The 17,924-nt window shown below is 39.0% G+C and overlaps 1 protein-coding gene across 1 annotated transcript in view; it reads right to left on the reverse strand.

The window, feature by feature from the left end:
• LOC105619068 overlaps window positions 1-8,577 on the reverse strand; it is a 54,375-nt gene extending 45,798 nt beyond the window's left edge. The window contains 2 exon segments of the mRNA XM_012200598.1: window positions 3,122-5,175; window positions 5,178-8,577. Coding sequence (XP_012055988.1) covers window positions 3,122-5,175; window positions 5,178-8,577 — 5,454 coding nt within the window.
• Window positions 8,578-17,924: the final 9,347 nt, after the last annotated feature.

Here is a 17,924-nt window from a genome sequence, read left to right on the forward strand (position 1 = left end):
AGTACTCCATGTCGTTTGTATGCACCTTCGATTTATTTAATAATAACATAAATTCGAGTATTCATTGAAAAAAATTTCTAGTTCGGACGAATCAGAATTTATTGGTTAAATTTATTAGAATGCTATTTGAGATAACCGGAATTCTGATACAATACTTCTAATAAAATCTACTAGAATATTCTTATTTTTATCAGAATAATTATATCAATCAGAATTTGTATCTCAACTAGAATTCTAGCAGATTTAATTAAAAAATTCTGAGTCTACTTTTCATCAGAATTACTATTTAATCCAGATATATTTTTCTCAGCGTTCCCTTGTCCGAAATTTAATAAAAACTAAATGTAGATTTTATTAAAGTAATACACTATCTTAATGTTTGAATCATTTATAACTTACTATTGCAACTTGGCGTGCAATAAGATAAATTTCGAACCTAAGTTAGGTCGTTAAGTCAACACAAGTCGTTCGATGTACACAAACGGCATGTCGCCGTCACGATATAGTTCTATTATTCTACCACTGTATAATGTATAATAATTATTACTCTCTATGCGACGTACAACGATCATTAGTCTTGTGTCGTTTTCCATCTTATCGTATCTGCACCGCGACGTATTGACGACAGTTAGAAAAATTTTGCGCATGCACCGTATATATACGGCGAACTTTCTCCGACGTGACACGCGCGTTTTCGTGTCACGTTTTTCACGAATGTGTGAATATATCTGCTGCAGTCGGCACGAAGATCATCGGAGGGACTCATCGAATTTATTTATTTATTTATTTTTTTTAAGGAGACGCTCCTGTCTCGGAAGGAAATCCACGGGAGAAAATTCCCGACGTTGGCTCGCTTCGCGATGGAACGTGTAGAAAATGTAAGAAGTACAAGCTGTGGAGATATTGTCGGCGTAATACTGTCTCTCACACGACGGCGCGAGTTACGAGAGGTACGCGAGGTATCGATTTTTCTGCATTCACGCACGATTGAATGGGATGTATCGTCCCGCGGAATATATCGTTGCTACTAAACATGTGCGTATCCAGGCTGACATTAATATCGGGGGCAACGATAAGCGTCATCGATTTTGGAAGTCCCTGTATTTATATGACGGATACTCAAAACGTTTGTTAACCGGTTATCATTATCGATCACAATTGATAGCCCATCTACTTAACTTGATCCAAAAACGCGATGTTAAGTAAAAGGTGCCTCGGGCAATCGTTCTTACTGATCGGAAACGTTGCAAAATTGACTCTACATACTTCGACTTCGCGTAAGTTATAAGAGAATATGTGTGACTGTAACAGTGATGGATATGGATGCAATATTCTATGATGTCAGGAACTAAGAATTCGGTATTTGTAGTTTCATATTATATTCAAGACCGTGTCACGTGTGCGATCTTAATGTTATATGGATTTATTAATTGCGATATAAAATTCACACACAATCATCTTATCGTGACTCTACACGGGATTTTAAGATCGCACTTCAGATAATCCTGAGTATAAGATTCAACTATGAATATCGCAAAGGAATGATCTTTCGTATATACCGCGTGTTTATTGTCCACGCGTGTTTATTGGAAATCATGCGAAATGTGTTTATTTATACCAGCGACCGGTCGTCGTTGGATTTCTCTCACTCGTCTCGAATTATTTTATCGCGCCTTAAATAACCGCGCCTTTAAAAACCTGTTGTCTTTCTTCATTGAATTCTTAAGTTACTTCTCTTAAACATGTATCATGTGTTCTGCCGCAGCTCTTTACAGATCACGGAAATGCTGAACCATTCGCCGTCGCAATTTCCACTTGGGATCGTTTTACATCTATTTTCTTCTCTCTCTCTTTCTTTGCACAATGAACGACTTGCGTGCGGTGCACTCGAGCGTTTCCGGTACGTGTCCTTATAGGCGTTTACGGGAGCGATGGATTTCGATGTTTTACGAAATGCAATTTTCCACAGTGTCTGCGCGACGTGCATTCTTATCGCTATAATGTGACTTATCGTTATGCCCTCTGCGATTCTCAGGTAACGTTCGACGCGAACAATGGCGCTTGTACTTCGTACAATATTTGACAATGAGGATGTGCGAGTGAAAATAAAGGACGATAAGGAAAATGTATGTCGAATGTGAATATCGAAAATAACAGGTGAGATAAGAATAATTTGTCGAAGCAAAATATTTTTTTGTGAACAATTGTATCGCATTTTTCGCAGGCATATTTTCACAACACTTGTCCGCGTCGCTCAGACACAGCAGGAGATTCTAATGATAATAGTTACTAGCTTAAAGCGTATCTACGAATAAAGCACCATCTAATTACATCTAAAATGCTTATTAAATGAGCTTCCCGGTGACCATGCGCCGCCCGCATGGATCTCGAGATCAATCATCATCGATCACAATAAATCGATCGCTAACGACGCGGCGTTTTCCTCGCCTCTTAGAAATATTGCTTGATCAAGCGTTAGTGGTGTTACACTTAAATTGACTAGTACCGTTTGTAACATGTATCTCACACAACCATCTCAGAGGCTCTCGGTCTCTTAACAACCTTAGTGAAAGAGAGCGAATAAAATTGTCGTCGCTCTCTTTGACGGCAAAGCTTGACTTCCTTTTTCGCTCGCAACATTGACTAAGTATTACGTGTCACTTAGTGGCACGATCTTAACTTTAACGCCAAATATTGTTAAATTCGCAAGTATCTCACCCATTTTACAGTCAGTCGACGTATCCGCGTACTCGACATTCGAAATGTATGTGAGCTGCATCATGAATTCGAAGCACGCGGGGAATCAATTGTTCGCCAAGAATTTTACGTCAGTTGCCAAAATGGCCACAGTGTCAAAGCACTAAAGGTAAAACGTCTAGTTTTTTTTCAACATTTGTAAATACCGTTGTTGAGATAAATTTCATTCGAACTTGATAATAATTGGATATCAGTATCGGAAGATATTGCGAGATATCCATCCAATAAAAAAATGTTAGAATATTATTGCCAATCGCAAAAATGACACGAAACGTGGTAAAGCGATTCATAATTTCACCCAACCTCCGAATCTCGAGTACGCTTTACAGAAGTTTTCGTGTCCTCACTTGATCATGATACTCACTGCCGTGGGTCCCTGAGAGATAGCGTTCTCCTTAGAGGCCTCTTCGACCTCCTTGAGCTTCTCCTCGGCCTTACGTTCCTTCAAGGCCTTGAGCAGCTTCCACTTGGACCCGGGCGGGCCAGGACTCACCTGGCCCTCCTTCAATGTCGTGTCCGAGCTTCCGCAGGACGAGGAGTCGATCTTGATCTTCGGTAGACTCAAGGTCGCCGTTGTAGCTGTCTCGGCGCTACCGGCTCCATCGCGCTCGAGGCCTTCAAGGACAGTGCTTTCAGAATCCCAAGCTCCCGGGATGCTGACCGACACTTCGCTAGGTGGTACACTTACGCTACCTTCGCGAGATAAAGAATCCGAGCCCTGTGGCATCTTCTCGCTGTGACGTAGCGTCGAACCGTTGGAACTTCGTCGTGACTGCTGCTCTTCGAGATCCTTCGGCAGCTCTTCTTCCTCTTCCTCGTCCATTGATTGTCCGGGACTGTCCGGACCGGATGTCTCGCCGGAGGAACCTTCTTCCGTGGATGGCGGAGGTTTCTCCTTCTTAGCTTCTAACTCGTGCGCCCATGTATGATAATCGGTCACCCTGGCGAATACAGCTTCTACACTTTCTGCAGATTTTCGCTTAGGAATAGGCTTTTCGTCGCGATATCTGCTATCATTTTCTTCGAAGCGATGCTCTTTGATAACTGTACCATTCATTCTGCCTCGTGATTCTTCTCTATCTTCTTTTCTCTGATCCTTTGGTTTCGTGATGGCTTTGAGCTTAAGCTCCTTCAATACAAACGACATCTTCTCTTTTACCGTTTCGTCCGGCTGGTAAACTTCGTCTTCAGGTTCCTCGATCAATGCTTCGGTCATCTCCATTTCGGATTGTCTCTCTAGCTCTTCAAGTTTTCTTAATTCGTAACAGTACCATTCGTCTTCTGAATCAATAGAATCTTCTGTACTTTGCCGTCTTGAAGACACTCTCGATGTGCTCCTGTATGAATGAGTGCTACGATTATCCTCATCAGGTTCACCCGGTCGCGAACCAGTCCAAGGAATCTCTAGAGATTGCTGATGGCGAGGTAAAAATCGAGTTCCTCCTGTAGTATTGTAACCTCTTATGGATGCCGACGGACTGCCCTCTGATGGCGGAGCTTCTTCTGATAAACTTGTAACCAATTCTGGTAATTTTGCGCTGCCAGACTTCTCGCTCTTCTCGCTTTTTTCTGATACATCCTCCGGATATTCAAAACTTGTTTCCAAAGTTTGCGTTGGACCCTCTTCGGTTGGTTTCTTTTCGTTATTCTCGTCAGTGATCAATTGTTCATCGGACACTGTCGAGGATTGTCGTTGGCGATATTTACCGAGTGCTCGTGACACAGCGAATTCCATGCTCGAGCCACCAATCAAGGTAACCGGAGGTAATTTTGGTGCCTTCTCATTGGGAGCCTCATCCGAACTGCCTGTTGACCTCTTAATATCGCCAACAGTTTGAAAGATCGACGATCCACCGGATCCTGAACCGGTACTCTTACCAGAAGCTTCTTCTTCGAGCAAAGCCGTCTGATCGCCGTTCGTTTCATATTCATTAATTTCCATTTTTCTTTGATTTTCTTTCTCTTTGGCCCACGTATCCTGAAGAGCCTGTTGATGCAATTGCTCTTGGTGCTGTTGAATTTGCTGTTGGAGTGCTTGCTGCTGTTGTTGAAGCGCCTGTTGTTGCTGAAGTTGTTGCAACTGTGCTTGTTGTTGCTGAAGTTGTTGCTGCTGTTGCATATATTCCTTTTGCTGCGCTTGAATCTGCACTTGTTGTTGTTGTTGTTGTGCCATCATCTGCGGTGGCATCGGAGGCGGCTGCTTTCTTTTCGTGCTCGCAGTTTTTACTTTGGCAAAGAAAGGTGGTTCTTGAACGATATCAGATATGACGCTATCCTCATCTTCCGAAAGACCGCTTTGCCGACCACTACTCCATTCTGTTTCAGACTGTTCCGGATCGGATAAAGATTGCGACTGATGACTGCGACGCTTGGCCTTCTGGAGAATGCCGGAGACCGTGGAAACCAGTGTATGTTTTTCTTTTTTCTGGCCGTTTGAGCTCTGCCTCGACCTCTGCCTGTCATTTCACCAGGCAATCTTTGCTGCTGAGCTTCTTGCACGTCTAAATCTTCTCTTCTGACACCACCTGGTAATGATTGACTTCTGTGACGTTTGGTGAGGTGTAAATCGGGCAGCCAATTGCTCATAGAACTCATTGCGTTCTTCAGCGAAGAACCTCTTCTAATTTTCTTCGATAACTTACTATTATCGATCTCATGATCTTTCAAATTCGAGGCGATACTGATGTATCCAGATTGCGAAACTATTACACTCGAAGCGTCGTAATATTCACTTTGCTGTGTCTGTTGTTGCTCCATAGATATTCTTCCACTCTCATGATCTTGAATGTATTGATGTTCCCTTTGCCATTGTCTTTGATAACCGTCCGCGAGTTGTGCGCTCTCGGCGCTACTCAGTCGCTGACTATATGGCTGATATTGTTGCTGGTAAGCTTGTGGATAATTCTGATTCGCATAAATGTGATGTTGTTGATATGCCGAATGCGTTTGATAGGCCGGCGGCTGGGGATATCTTCGATCTGTGTACGGACTTTGAGCGTAGCTCCCGTCGGAAGTTAAAGACCTGATGCTGGAGGATGTTGAATCGTGAGGTATCTGCTCCTCCATAGAATTCAGCCACGATGAACTCTCGTTTGTCTCTGTACGCGGCAGATTAGTCATACTAGTCGGATAGTACGAGAGAGCATCTGTAATGTTGCCAGTGGGGAACATCGTGCGATACATCGCTGCTTTGTACCCTTCATGATTCGTCATACCATCCGTAAAAGAGCTTCCACGTATTGACTTCTTCCCATGAGCCATTATAGCGTTCGTCTCCGTATACTGAAGAGTGCCGTAACTGTCCTGATAATTGGTATATTGATGATCCATTGATTCGGAAGAAGAGTAATAAGCCGAGGTAGTAGTTTTGGGCCCGTAACTTCCAGCACCGCTTGTATAAACACTCGTAATGACTTGCTGTCGATTACTACCGGCCACGGAGTAAATAGCCGGTTGTTCCGATCTGTAAATATAATCCGCACTTGTACTGGAGGACGTTGCGTAAATATGTTGTAAGCTCTGACGACTACGTTTTTTGGGACTTTGACAAGTAGTAGTTACACCCGGAGCTGGCGGTGGCACAAAAGTATAGTCTTCTTTGACCGGCGATTTGCTGACGGTTGTATAAGCCGACAAGTGATTCATTGTTGTTGTATAAGGATGACTAGACGTGGTTGTCATGGTGCTCGCAAAGGCGTCTCTACCTTCGGGAGTGTCATAAAGAGGTTCCTGTGTGATAGTAGTGGTAATGGTCGTCTCTGGAAGCGGTGGTATCGGACTGGATGTTCTGGCGGGCTGTGTACTGGGTATAAGACTACTCGTACGAGTATGATCCACCGAATAAGAAGTCAACATTTTAGCGATGGAGCTCTTCGGAGAACACGGCGACTTGTCTAAGCTGCTCCAACCGCTCATAGAGGACAGACCGGAATCGGATTTAACTGTGACTATGTTAACGGCATTGCTAGATTTAACCGCATGTTTCGGCGAGACTCGTGGTGATTTCGGCGACTGACGGGGACTGAGACGACCTTGTTCCATAGAGACCAACTTTTCCGCGTTTCGCAAGAAACTCGGGCTCTGAGACCTCTTCGTTTCTGGTTCTCTTTGTTCTGTGCCGGGCATGAGGAAGGTTTCGGTGGTGTCTCGCGGCGCTGGCGGAGGTGGTGAGCTAGGCGACGGACTAGGTGGTGTACGACTTTCCTGGAATTCAAGATTGAGTCGAGCTGCGCTGCCAAAGTACCCGTCCTGTCTGGTGCGGAGACCCTGGACACTGTGAACACTGTGTACGCTGCCGGCCGATAAAGTGGGTGACGATACTTTTTCGGTGGTTGTGCTGTAAATGTTGGGCGAGGCGCAAGTGACGGCGGTTGCGAAGCTTTCCGCCATCAGATCTGTCAGTTCCTTGTTCTCTGCGTATCCCTTCGCAAAGCTACCAACATCGATCGGCAACTGAATCACGGGTTCTGGACTCTTTTCTAGTATGGCCGATGTATATCCTAATCTAGGCGGGGTATAAGTAGTCGAAATGGAGTCTAAATTACTCCTGGACGTAGAGGTCAGTCTTGGCGATATAGATCTCGTTGTAAAGTCGCCATCGGTGGCCAATCCACTGTCAGTGCTGACTCTGGAGATCGATCTGCCTGTGGAGCTGGGACTTTTGGAGAAAGTCCAGCTGTCCACGTCAGTTTCCGCGTAAATCTTTCTCAGCTGTTCGTCTATGCTGCTTGCTTCCTCAGCTAGTTTAGCCTCGGTTTCGGACGCGTACTGATTTCGTTTTGGCGAATCTATCAATCTCGATTGTAGTTCTATTAGATTTTGCGAATCCTTTTGCAACTTACTGGTTAGCCTATCTATCTCATGTAATTTTTCTAATGCCACCTGATCGAGAGAGCTGAGTCTTGAAAGTTGAGCGAGATCTTGCTCACTGACGCACGGCGTATTTCCTCTGTAGCTCTTATAATCGGCCGCACTGAATACTTCACCCTCATCTTCATCCGCTTCGTCTTCCTTCTTCATTATAGAAGTTTGCACTTCCTCCTTGGTCGGTTGGCCAGACAGCTCTTCCAGCTCTTTTTCCTTTGGGATAGCTTTGTCAAATATGCTGGGCTCGATTTCCTTCTTACCGTTTATATCCTCATCTTCGGCCTCTTCCCAAATCATACCCAGCTGCGACGTTGGTCTCGATGTATCGCCGCAAATTAGATCTTCTCTATAGGCGTTATTCAGGCTTCTATAGAATGCCTCGTCGGGAATGTTGCCCTCTTCCTCGAGGGTCTCCAAAGTATCCAAATTCCTGACATTCCTATGCATGTCAGTGACTACAGCCGCGGCCGTTGTACTATCCTGCGTGAGTCCGTGCATCCTCGCCAGCTCCTGTTGAGCCAGTTTCTCCCGTAGTACAGTGGTTTCCTCAATGCTTATCGCAGCACCCAGACTCTTCGCTATCGCGTCTAGCTCGCCTACTGAGCCTTGTTCATTGGCCAAAGTCTCCTCGACGATATTCACGTTATCATGAGTACCACCGTTAGTATAAAACTCAATCAGCTGGCTGATAACTGTCTGCTGCTCGTATAGCAGACCCTCTAACTTTTCTAATCTTTCCCACATTTTGATGTACTCCTGACTGAGAAGATCCAACGCCCGCCAAGCATATTTCAATTCAGTTTCGAGGATGTTCAGTCTCGTACCTAGTCTCTCCATGTAATCGCCTATTATGTAATCAATATTACCGTCACCGGACGCAGAATAACTCGGCAGGACTGGCGAATGAGTCCTTGGACTGGTCGGCGTTGGACCGCCCAACTTTGTCGAATCCATATTTGAGCCTTATCTGATCGCACTACAAGTACTTCACGTCACAAGTACTTTTATCGTAATTCTCTTAATTTTTCTTGTTTATTATGCGCCTATGTTTCTATTTGACGATCCCTGAGGCGATTCATCTTCGAGGCTTGCTCCCAAATCAAGTCACATCCCCCCTTGTGGACCAAGAAGGAACATGAATTGCAGCTTGGCGAACCTCACGGAGGCCATTGGTGTAGTCGAGTTTTTGGTCGTTGCGTCGTGTTTTATGATGATCTCCATATTGACTCGTTGCGAATTCTCACATTTCACACACAGTCTAACTATGTTCTACGATCACTTTTATTTACATATATCAAGTGTCTTTCTTCGCGTTCTACAGGCTACACTGCGTACACAAAGTTTGGAAGTCGTTGAGATGCAATCTTGATTAAACGTTCAAGATCGCGCGACACTCTGTAAATGGCACTTTGTAACCATTCTCGTATGTTCGCCGCTGTTGTTATCTGCAAAATATCAAAAGCCAACCCGTGCGGCTTGGTATAAGGAATACCAAATACCAAGGCAACATCGAGTACTAAAACAACAGCTTCCATGGTGTTTGCATTATTTCGATACATATCATCATGATATAAAGTCAAGATATAAAGTAAAGATAGAGTTAGAAATATGTCGAGGCATTTGCTTCACATCCACGAAGAAAAAACGTTTTATATAGTCTAAATTCGTATTAATTAATCATCACAGACTGATTATAAGTGTGTGCCACATTATCAGGATTTCTCTTTAATTGTACTTCGTTGGCCTCGATCTAAACTTAATAGCAACGAAGTGAGACCGCAGCGAAATAGATCGAAATCCTGTCAAGTATATGTGGTCACTTGAATATTACATCGCGTGCTACGATAATATCGATTGAACATATAATTAATGAAAATAAAGGATTTAAGAGAGATGCTTCATTTATACGTCATCGTGCTTATTGATCTAACGTGACTCTACCTGATGTCCTGCTGTGGAGTACATTTACGCATCACTACTGATGACTATCAAAATAACTATCACGATCTGAAAAACTTAGTGATCAATCGTATCTAGATCCTGGATTCTCATAAACTGTTGACAAGTCATTTCTTTTTTGCCGTTATTTCTACTTTCGTACACATGGCGATATCTTTTTGTGTCTCTTTCACTGCAATTTATACTAGACAGTAGAGCACAGACAAGATACTGCTTTTTATGATGGCAATGAAATTTCATAATAATGGAAAAACGTGTCGTTTAAAGCTACCCGAAATGATCGTGCAATCTCAAAAGTCGTTAACCTAATTTCACGTGCATTATATAAGGCGTTAAAACAAGGGAATCATAGATGATATATAATCCTCGATGTTTCATAAATTCCTAAAATAATTGATAAAAAACGTCGATATAAGTGATATAACATTACATAAAACTTACTCGATCAATTGTTAATACATATATAAATTGAGGAATATCAGTTTAGAATAATATAATACACTGTTAGACATCAAAGGAGCAAATAACAATTAAAATAAAATTAATTAAAACTCAATCTCTTGAATTAAATAACATTTTGTTATTTTTAATTTCCATAAATATTATATCAAATATAAATCACTTCATCCCCGTGCGGATGTAGTTTTAAGATAAACTCGTCCATATTAACGTACGCACTTAATAAATAATAAACTAAATTTACGTCAAATTTAACATTTCTTTGAATTAAATTGTTTAATTCCATTGTTTTAGTTAAATTATTGACATTATTGAAGAGGAACAGTGGTGACTTACAGAAATGATTAATAATAATTCGAATTATATAGGTATAATTGATGTATAATTAGAGACATTTATGTAAATTAAACAGTGTACTCTGAACTTTTAAGTTCTTTTCAATTAAAATGTACTAATAATAATGCAGCGTATTAACATACGCCATAAAATCACATAATTGTCGTGATTTAAAACGTGATGCTTGCTTCTGACTTTATTGAGATGAATTATTTCGGTCTCATTCTAACAGCAAGTGGGTTGCTATTTATGATCGTACATCAAGCGGCATGTGCGTTTATCACTCGAGCCCTTTTTATATTTTACACTCGGGAATCTAGCTTCATCGTTTCACGTGCTACTAGCTTCCTATCGGTTTCCTTCCGGTTAAGCGAGCTGCCGCAGACCGCAGAAAAGAATACCGCCACGACGATATTGCGCTGAAATATGTCTACCGCAGACAGATTCTTCGCCAGATCAAAATGGGCATTCAAGAGTTGCATCACAAAAGAGGCGAACGGTTATATCACCATTGCGAGAATTCAACTTCGTGGAAGATTCCTCCTGTTTGCAAATATTTCTCCTCGTCGCGTCTTTTCGCACGTTATCAAGCAAGAAATAAAATTCGTTTTATATGCCTCGTTTTAATATACCGCTCTCTTATAACGCTCCTTTATAACTCTTACATGCGTCGCGTTTTAACCTTCGAACAATGACAATACAAAATTATCGTTGTTAATCACATAATTAATAGCTATTAATACGCAACGGTTATTTACGTGATAGAGTAAAAAGTTTTTTATGAGCCAGTTATTTTTATTCTTGTTCATGCGGTCGCACTATGTCTTTCCAATATCAATTGCAGATGGTTGATGACATGTAAACATAGTAAAGCCGAATGAATATCGATTCACTATCTACTGCGTATTAACTTGAATTGTGCTATATCCATCACAGAGATTACTATTCGTAGTATGGTAGGCGGTTCATTCTTGACAGTTCTTCTTTAAGTATATCTTTCACATTACAAGATGATTATTACTGACACGATAAGTGCCATTCGATATCATTCGTCAGCGACGAATTTGTTTCCCTCGGTGCTTCCTATATTTTCTATGAAAGTGAAAAGCGAGATGCGATGTAGTAATAAAATTAATCTCCGGGAACATTTTCCAACTATTTTATAGATTTTACTTTAAGCCGACTTAAGCCGCTTCGTAGTTAATTGAATTAAGAACAAAAGTCCGATGGATTGGCGACGAGAAATCTGTCGGAAATCGAGTATCTCGACGCAACAAGTCACGCCGTACATCGATTATTTGATGCCCGTTGAATAAATTTTCTTTGCAAAATTGTCTCAAGATATATAAATTGTTCTTATCAAAGAAGAATATATATTGCGAAATTGATCATAAATTGATATTTGCTTGTGCGATTGGATTTGTATACGTATTTTGAAGCTTCCATTGTATACGGAAATTTCTATCTTTAAAAAGGATTTTCATGCGTTCACGGACAAAGTAAATAAAATATCAACCAGTGGCGAGAGATAGAATTTATTATACTTTATACATAAAAAGGATATTCTTTAATCTATAGAAAATTTTAGAATTCTTGCAACATCTATTGTTATTTCTACAAATTTGGCTCACCTCATAAATTTCATAAAAAATTTCTGCCCGCTTTTTCATACAAAAATCGAAAAATTTATATTCTCTTATATTCTCTGTAAAATAGCGTCTGTAAAATAGCGATTTATGCTTTCACGGATATCGTAAGTAATATTTTAGAATGAAGTGATTTGAGAAGAACTTATTATGTATGTGGAAAAAATTTTTGTTGAAAAAAGAAAATAAAGTAAAACACTTTTAACTGGGTGAAACATGCCGTCAAAGAAAAACCTTCTCCCGGCCGCTTCTGAATAGCGTAAAAGACCATAATCTTGTTAAAAGGAGTCGAGATTAATTCACAACACGTCATGTATAGCGAAAAATGGGACAAGCCTGCGGGGATTTTACAGGTTATACGTAGGAGATTTTCTTGTGCGCGTATTTATGAAGAAAAACATCCCTTTGAAACTCGCACATGACTGGGAGCGAGAGAGAGAATTCGAGTACACTCTAGGATAAGAAAGAAGACTACTGTTATAATTACTTGTATTATAGCGAAACTTCAGAGGAATTACCATTGCGTGGCATCGTGCTATATACAGTTTAATGCGAACATAAATTTTAATTTTCAATTTCATCACGACACAGTTGTTATTTATGTTACCTTTCCATTAATGTAATTTTTCTTTCAGAATTTCCGCGAAAAAAAAGCGATGTAAATTATTCTTTCAGTTTTCATAATGATACAAGAAAGATGGATTGTAAATTTGTTTTCTTTAATTTCCGTAAATCATAAATATATATAAGTATTTAGATGTATTTTCTTGGACCACTTTCTGCAATACGCAATATGCAATACCACAAATGTTCTATCAAAATGATTGTGGTAATTAACCTCATACAATACATAAAAAAACCTGTACACTCTTTCTCCTTTATTGCAGTTTCCTGAACGTTTGGAAGCTGTAATAAAGGAAAAAGGATACAATTTCTTTGCGCAAGGTTAATTGCGATATCATTTCTTGATCAATGATATAGGCAAGTAATATATTTGTGTGTTATCGAATATCTAAATAACACAGATATTTTGATATACAATTCGCATAAAAATAAAAAACACAGAAATAATTACTAATCTAATAGCTTTGATGATATTGTTGTTGTTATTCGAGTCTTCTTTCACGCGTGTATTTTTTATTCTTTTTAAAGAACATCTTTCACATATAAGTCGAAGGTTTCGTTGAAAATGGGATACAGGAGAGACCGGATTAATCCCATTCTAGACAAAGAGAAAACGATCATTCCGCAGATGGCAGAATCAACTACAAAATTTATATGATGCTGCAGAAGTTAATTTTTCGAGATAATGTCTCGCGCATATAGGCGGAAATTTATCAAGCAACAGGTCTCTCTTTCTCGCTGTTATTATTATCAAATGTCATAAAACCATTCTTGCGTAGCAGAAGCCGGTGATCTTACCGAGTCATTGAAATAAAAGAATTAATCTGTATAATTTCGTCGATATGTAAGAATATTATGCTTAAATCGTAGCTGTTCATTCGTAAATTTTCTGATTAATAAAAGCATCGCATAAATTATCAAAATTAATAGAAACGTTCGACCTAATATGAGCTATTTAGAATATAAACTGTAATATTATAAACTTGATATACTCGATCGTATTTGTTTCTACTTGTTTATGTAACATTTAACAACTACCAGAAGCTATAATATTCCATTTACTGCATGCAATGCCGTAACGTATTTTCACATAGAGAAGCATTGAAGACAATAAGATGTCAATATTATGGAATATTTTTTATATTGTTATAAAATTATACTTTTTATATTGTTATAAAAATACATTTTACATTCCCAATAAAAGAAAAACACGCAAAAAGAAACGTAATTGCTTCTTAAATGTTCTATAAACGAGCTTATGAATGTTCCATACAATAAAGAATATTTCTTTTATTAAATTTTGAAAATATTAGAATATATCGCACGACAAATTTACAAGATGTGTCGTAATGTACAATATATTGTGGTTATCCAGTACAATTTAGTTTATATGCCCGATAAACTATGTCGTGGAAAAGACATTATGGTCTTGGAAACAATTCGCGATGAAACCGCTACGATATATATATATATATATATATATATATATATATAAATATCTATATATAGAATATATATATATATATGTCGATATCGTGCCGTGTTCTTATTCGAAGTTTACATAAGCGACCCGCCATTCTATAAAAACAAACGACCGGCTAGGAACTATCGAAGAACCACCTGGGACTGATCAATAATTGATCTGACTGAACGACAAAATGTATTTCACAGCATTATTCGACGATATTTATACTCGTTTATAAATTTTAATGACTTTGCCGAGCGTAACGTGGCGTTTGACGGAGTATCGTCAGTAATCCCGGAATAGTCATGTGCGCATTTAAAAACATTCGGATTACGTTAAAGTACGAATCGCGGGTACGAATCGCGTTTTACTATGATGTGCATTTGACGAGGTTTAAACGAAATTCAGCTGATGTATCTTCATCATTGGAAATCGCATCGAATTTCCTGTGATCATATCTATTTCCGTTATCTGTATTTGTATCGTTACACGATGACATCCGTTTCGTTAATTAAATAGTCGATTTTAGTGAGGCTGATATTTCACAGTGTTTTTAGTTTCTGCTCCATCAAGGCGATTTCACTTTGAGTTTGAATTGGCCTCTCTTTCTAAACTTTTCGGCTAGTTTCAGAACCGATAAAATGGGTATCACCGCCCTTATGGACGCATAAAATACGCCCGAGGCCATTAGAAGAGCGGATTTACGTCGCTTCTTCTTCTTCTTGCGAGAAAGTTCATTTCTCAAAGAGAACGTAAGAGCCTCACGGCAAAATGGAATTGGATTTCCCTTGTGAGCCCTGCGCATAACTTCCATACGTGAAGCAGAATTTACGCAATATAAAATATAATCTACATATGTACAATAAATTATTAAACTATGTTTTATGTGTCATCTGTGTTAACAATTAATGACTTATCGTTCGAAGCTTATGTTCTTTGTCATTGCATTGAACTGAACTAAAGTTTCTATATATTTTTATTTATCAAAAGTCAGATATATTAACAATGAAACTTAATTACTTCTTTCTGTATTGCATTATCCAATTTATAATGATTTACATATTTTACATATTTTGCTTAATCTACCTGATAAAGATTAAAACACAATTTTAATTTACTTATGTAACTTTATTTACATAAGTACAATAAAAATTTCATGCAAACGTAATCTTGAAATTACAATCCTGAAGCTGAACATTTATAGTCATACTCGTTTAATGAAGAAAACTAAGGCGCTGATATTAGATATCTTTTATTATGCTATGAGTAATATTGCGTAATTGGACATGGGATGATTTCTTCTTTTATAGCGATAAGCTGGAACTTTAGCCGTTCCAAGCATCTTAGATGATACCCTCTCATGTTCTTACTAGTCTTATTCAGAGAAGCTTCCTATTCCACTAGCACATTGACCTCGAGATTATCCTGATATTATATCAGAAAAATGAGTTGCTTTACAACAGCGACACCCGCTGAGAAGTAGGAAAGAGCGAAACGATCCGAACGTTTCCGAAGAAGTATGGCGACAGACATCGAAATGAAATTCGATTCTGCACGGATGTTGCGCGTGTATTGTTGGTAAATTGAAAAAGCCAGGTTCTGGCAGGTGGAGATATGTTCTCGATGCTGTAAGCAATAACGTTCGAGCATTGAGTCTCGAATTTAATTTACTTTAAGAAGCAATTGCTCACATTGTATCCTACATTCATAGGAGAGTCTTTGTTATTAGATTATTAGATCTCTACGTTAATGTGAGAAACTCAATTTCTGTTGCTTTTGCGTTGATTTGCTTGAAGTAGCATCGAATGAGTAATATTTTATTTAATGAGGAATAATTTTCTTTACAATGTTCGAAACTTTTTTCGTAAGTTCTAATGTTCGAAAAGCAAAGTTCTATAAGAAGTATCCCCTCTAAAGTATACCCTCTGCGAGCGTGATCGAGATAGATACTTTCCCTTTTTTCAGAAATACATTTTTCATCGACGGCACACCGTCGAGTCGTTCACGATTCAGTGAAGTTCAAAGTTTGAACAACTCCGCACCGCTATGTTCGCAAGTTTCTTATCTTTTATTGCGCTAACCGAATCGTACTGGGAAATCGAATTTTTTGGTAGATCTTGTGTTTTTAAAAATTCTGTTCAAAAATGACAGTTTAGAAGTCTGCCTCAGAATTGTTAACAATGTAATGTAAATCGAAAACAGTGGGCGATAGAAAAATATATTTTTATAAAAATATAAAAATGTCAGACATTAAATAATATAGAATTATATAGTCCTGAACGCTTAAAAAAAATAATGGACATTGTAATGTATTTTTAAATAATTTAAAAAACAAGATATCATCACTATTATGTAATTAAATCAATATTACTGAGATATACTCATGTGTTTAGTTACTAAATATCGTGCATGATATTTTATATTTAAAGTATGATTATGATTGGATAAATTCGCAACGAGCGATAATATTTCGCATATCCTTTGTTATTGCATCCATTCGCGATATATAAACAGAAGATTAACTTAAACTGCAGCTTTAAAGTTCCAAAGGAGATAACCCAATCCTCGTGCATCTGCGAGCGCTCGTCTGACAAATATTAACTTCGTTTCTACAGTGTCCCAAGTTTCCACAAACTGAAGTCCTTCAGGGACCGCGTTGTGTACATACACGTATGACGCGGATTAATCATGAGCTCGTGATCTGCCGCGTACGTGCGTAATTGGGTTAACAATGACACCGCGCAGTTGCATGTTTTACGTCGCATACGCGTGTCTCGTCAATAATGCGATAATTATGATGGATGATTTGTGCGGTAGCTCACGTAGCGAAATTAACGCAAAGGGCAGGCGGATCTTGAGTCCGTAGCGTTTCCAGGCCCAGATTTCACTCCGGCTCGTCGAGGATCAATATTCGCCTGCAGCCCTCCAAAACTATGTGTGCGAATCTAACTTCTCTCTTTCTCTCCCTCCTTCCCCATTGCTTTGCTTGGCTACAGCGCTGGATTAACGAATTCGAGATTTATTCACTGAGAAAAAGGATTTTGTTAATTTAACAAGTCACCAGTACCTTTAATCGGTGATCGGTAAATATGTGACAACAAATTTTGTTGTTGTGATTGCTGCTAGTCTGCTATACCAACCAATTATTAGTAACAGAAGCAAACTATATAGAATCTAAACTATCTTTTGGATAGATTTTAGGCTCGTTTATATAGAAATCGTAGATGATCGTGGAGTTAAGTCTTAAGTCATAGGAAAGTGACCAAGTACAGTCAAGTATAAGAAGAATACTTAACTAGAATTGGTCAATTTCTTATGATTTGAGATCCTGCAATCGTCTACTTTTATGTATATACCATGAGCCTCTTATTTGCTAGAGAAACTATTGATTATTTGTTACATTGACGAATTAATTTACAATCGTATCAAATCGATCGTTTTTTAAATATCATCTTTGTTTTCTCTTGATTTGTTCCTATAACAAAATCATTTCATTCAGTGTTATAGCATTTCCTTCTTCCAATGAATCTTCGCTTTGTCTGATATTTATCTTTCTTACTAAACAGCTGTGACTTACTATTCGTCCTCAAATTTTATTCTTTCGATTTATTTTTTAGATCGAAAGAGACTTCGGCTGTTTGTACGAGTATCCCTCTTTCTCTCTCTCTCTCTCTCTCTCTCTCTCTCTCTCTCTCTCTCTTCTTCTCTTCTTCTCTACTCTTCGTTCTTAGTACCGTCCTACCTTACCGTACGTCGTTATTAGTAACTTCTCGTTACGAAGAGACTACTTCCGTTACGTAGGGTTAAGGTAG

Source organism: Atta cephalotes (genome assembly GCF_000143395.1).
Source record: "Atta cephalotes unplaced genomic scaffold scaffold00019, whole genome shotgun sequence".
Classification (NCBI taxonomy): domain Eukaryota; kingdom Metazoa; phylum Arthropoda; class Insecta; order Hymenoptera; family Formicidae; genus Atta; species Atta cephalotes.